This window comes from Tupaia chinensis, unplaced genomic scaffold (assembly GCF_000334495.1).
Source record: "Tupaia chinensis unplaced genomic scaffold, TupChi_1.0 Scaffold000532_1, whole genome shotgun sequence".
Classification (NCBI taxonomy): domain Eukaryota; kingdom Metazoa; phylum Chordata; class Mammalia; order Scandentia; family Tupaiidae; genus Tupaia; species Tupaia belangeri.
In genome coordinates this window covers 3,145,768-3,149,271 of record NW_006160045.1, presented here as the reverse complement: position 1 = coordinate 3,149,271, position 3,504 = coordinate 3,145,768, and the positions used below count along the sequence as shown (strand labels likewise).

At 53.6% G+C, this 3,504-nt stretch overlaps 2 protein-coding genes across 10 annotated transcripts in view; one reads left to right on the top strand and one right to left on the bottom strand.

Moving 5' to 3' along the window:
• AKT3 (AKT serine/threonine kinase 3) overlaps positions 1 to 455 on the top strand; it is a 335,945-nt gene extending 335,490 nt beyond the window's left edge. For all 6 annotated transcript variants that reach the window (XM_006157219.3, XM_014591111.2, XM_006157223.3 and 3 more), the window contains one exon: positions 102 to 455. Coding sequence is in view for 5 of the 6 variants with exons in the window: in XM_014591111.2 (XP_014446597.1) it covers positions 102 to 105 (4 nt within the window). In the remaining variant the exon portion in view is untranslated. The remainder of the gene's footprint in view (positions 1 to 101) is intronic.
• Positions 1 to 3,504, bottom strand: part of SDCCAG8 (SHH signaling and ciliogenesis regulator SDCCAG8) — a 294,004-nt gene that overhangs the window by 5,178 nt on the left and 285,322 nt on the right. The gene's annotated exons all lie outside the window — the stretch shown is intronic.

Here is a 3,504-nt window from a genome sequence, read left to right as displayed (position 1 = left end):
AAAAAAAAAAAAAAAAAAAAAACCTTGGTTCAGGGGGAGGCTTTTTAATTTATTTTATTCCGTGTATTTGCTGTCCTATTCAGACACCATCTGTCTTACAGGTAGCAGTTACCTTTGTGGGTGCTCCTAAGGAAGACGGGCGAGGGCCCCAGGGCCCAGGAATGACACTGCACACTAAGTGACCACCTCTTCGTCCCAATGACTGACCCACACCAGCCGTCCCTCCAGGCGCCCTGCCTCAGCCTGACCCTGGCCTGGCTCATGAGCTGTCTCCTTTCTGGAGCCCCCTCCTGACTGCCGGTCCCAGTCGGGCCTGTCCTCCCGGCATCGTCACCTGCCTCTCTGCTTCCATGCCTGTTTGCAGCGCTGTTACCCGAGTCCTTCAGTGCAATGAGATAATGTCGATGATCCTGAATATAATCCCATATGGCTGCTGGATGCATGCACAAGTTTAAGTCAAATTAGAAAGTAAATTCACTGCCAAAAATGCTTAAAAGTCATAGGGCCAACTGATGAACCATTGACAAGGCAGCTTCAGACTCTGTTTTCTAAACTGTGATTCATATGAAGGGACTGAATGGGAATCACTCTGCAGACTGAACCAAACAGCCTGTGGAGGACGGCAGCGACTGGGAAATGAAGTCAGGTGAAACCACATTCATCACTAAACCAATAAATCACTAAGCCCATAAATACGGGGATGTCTAAGATAACCCTGTAAGTGGACAGCTCTCAGCTGGCCCTTCCCCTCTCCCAGATGCCATCCTCCCCTGGCAGAGACTCAGATTTCCTTACCAGCTGGCTCAGCCCTTCCTGGCCAGCTGTTAGCACCCAGGTCCTGTTCCATACCTGTGCTATCGGGCCCTGCCAAAGTCCCCTGGGGCCCGTGTTTCTCATCCCAGATGTCACCCCCATGCCACCACCACCAAGATCTCAGCCTCCCCAGACAGGACCTGCCTCCCAAGAAGACAAGACGGCAGGGTGTCACTGCCTTCAGGAGGGCAGGAAATGCCACCTGGGGACTTGCTGCAACAGAGGATGGAAGGGAGGTGTGTGCTGGGCGCAGCTGGGCTGGAGCTGCCATGTCTCTCTGTCGACAAAGACCACTACAGCCATTTCCTGGCATTTGAAAAGCCATTGTCTAGAAGAGAAGCTTTCCTCTCACCCCCCTAGAGTGAGGCAGAAGATTACTACAGTCATTGTTTTTGGTCCTAAACTAAGAACTAGTCTCAAACAAGCCTCCAGCCTAGCAGCCAGTACCCTGAGCCCTGCCCACCCAGACCGCCTGCACACAGCACCACGTAAGGGGGTGAGGGGAGGGTGGGAGTTCTCAGGGCCAGGCCACGAGCGTCACTGTGCCATGGTGACGTCTAGGACTAGCTCCCTCTGCCAGGCATGTGGTGCGTGTTTCAGAATTCGAGCAGAAACAATTTAGAATAATAAAGCTTTGAGCAGACACAATTTAGAATAATAAAGCCTTCTAAACAGGCTAGACGTTTCCGTCAGAGGCCACAGGCCAACCCCAAGCCCCCACCTCAGGCCAGCAGGGCTCAGAACGCAGCAAATGGAGGGTGTGACTCAGCCACCCAGCAGCTGCCTGGCCAGAAAATCTCCATTCTCTTTTGGGTATTGAATGAACAGAGATTTTTAGGGTTTGCAGTGCAAAATTAAGTAATTATGCTTAATGACTGCAGGCTGGGAGAATGGAAGCCTGTAGCTAACCCATCCCTAAAGTGGAGAGGAAGGCAGATGCCCACAGGCCGGGCCAGAGGACTCTCCAGGCAAACAGAGAGGGTCGGTGATCACTCTGGACCCCTCAGGGGGGAGCATCTCTCCAAATAACTGCTCTGGACAGAGGGCTCACCTAAAGCTTAGCTCATAACTCAAGTTTATTCCGTGGCATCCTCAGGGCACAGAGGTCCAGGGCCACTGACAGACCCCACCTAGAGGCTAAGGCGACACTTGGGCAGAAAGAGCAGGCTTCAGGTTCGGATACTCAGGGCCTGCAAGCCAGCCAGGCCCCTGCCTCCTCTTAGACCACCAGTATGTGCTAAGGAAAGCTAGCACCCTTCCTTCTACCCAGTTTCTTTTGTCATGTTCGTGTGAAAATAACTCCAAATGTAGTACTAGAATCTGAAAAGCCCCATTAGAGATGAGCCAGATGGGCCATATGAGGTGGCCCAGGCTAGGCAAAGCATTGCTGCTGCTTCAGGCAAGAGAAGAAAGACCTTGTTTTTCTGAGGATTTTTGAGGCTTGGGGCTTTTAAATCCATTTTGTGGACATTTTGCCATTCTTTTGACAATACCAGAATTTTAAAGCCCTGGAAGAGGCTTCTAAGCAGGCACGGTCCATGCTAAGATCTGAGTGCAGTAGAGGGGCAGGAGGGGAGTGTGGGGGCAGAGCCCGCCCTGTGATGAGCTAGTCCCAATCCAGAGGACACGGCCATTGCTATGAGCATCTGTAGGAGACCCCACAGTCCCTTCTTGGCTCTTACAGACCAAAAGAGTCATTCGTGCTATGAGTCATGGTCCCTCCATCATATGTGACAGACCAGCCATCTACCTGAGACTCGGCTGCCCTGGTGGCCTGAAGCTGGCACTGCCAGGGCCCTTCCTCAGAACCTTCCCTCATGGCTGGTCTGGCCTGGGGCAGGGACCTCAGGTGGAAGAGAAGGGACTAGGTGCTGAGCCTATCCGAGAAGCAGAAATGGAGACACCCCACCACTGGCTCCATGGGGCCTCTGCCTCCCTGTGCTTCTCCCTGGTTGGTTGTCTCCCAGGACCTCCTCAAGGTGGGGAGAGAAAGGAACAGATAAGCCTTGACTTTCCTTTCGCCTGTTATGTGCTTACGCGCCTCTGAGCTCCTCCCAGGTGCACTCGCTCACCCCTTCCCATACCCTTTGAGTCAGGTGGGGGTAATGCCCACTGTGCTGATGGGGAAACTGAGTTTGAGAGAGCCTCACGTGACTTGTCGGGGCCTCACAACACTGACACAGCCTATACTCATTCTCTGTTTATTCTGACTCCTCCAGAATTACCCTAAACGTTTCAGATACAATTTCCTGGCCCTATCCCCAGACACAGCCTCCTTTGTGTGAGGTGGCCCGGCCTCCACTGGGGGGGGTTGTGTGCTCAGACCTCGCCTGCTCTCCACCCTCCTGGGAGCAGTCTCAGAGCACAGAGGGCGGCAGAGTTTGCTTCCAGCTCCAGCCTCAGAGACTGCGGCCCAGTCGTGCTCACTGTGACCACGCCAGTGCATTGCAGGGGGATGTGGCGGGCCGTGTGGGCACAGCGTGTGCAGGTTCCATGGTATCCCCTCAGCACGTGGTCGTTTTGAAAGGAGACTGAGAGGCAGAGCTACTTAATTACATTTCCAGGTGCATTTTTCCCAGAAGTCACTCTGGTACTTACTGCCTGAGTCTCCTGGGCCCTTGCTGAGCACCTGGGTGCAACCCTAATTAACGGCCGTGGCCACAGCCAGCCCACTGACCACCTTGTGATCCT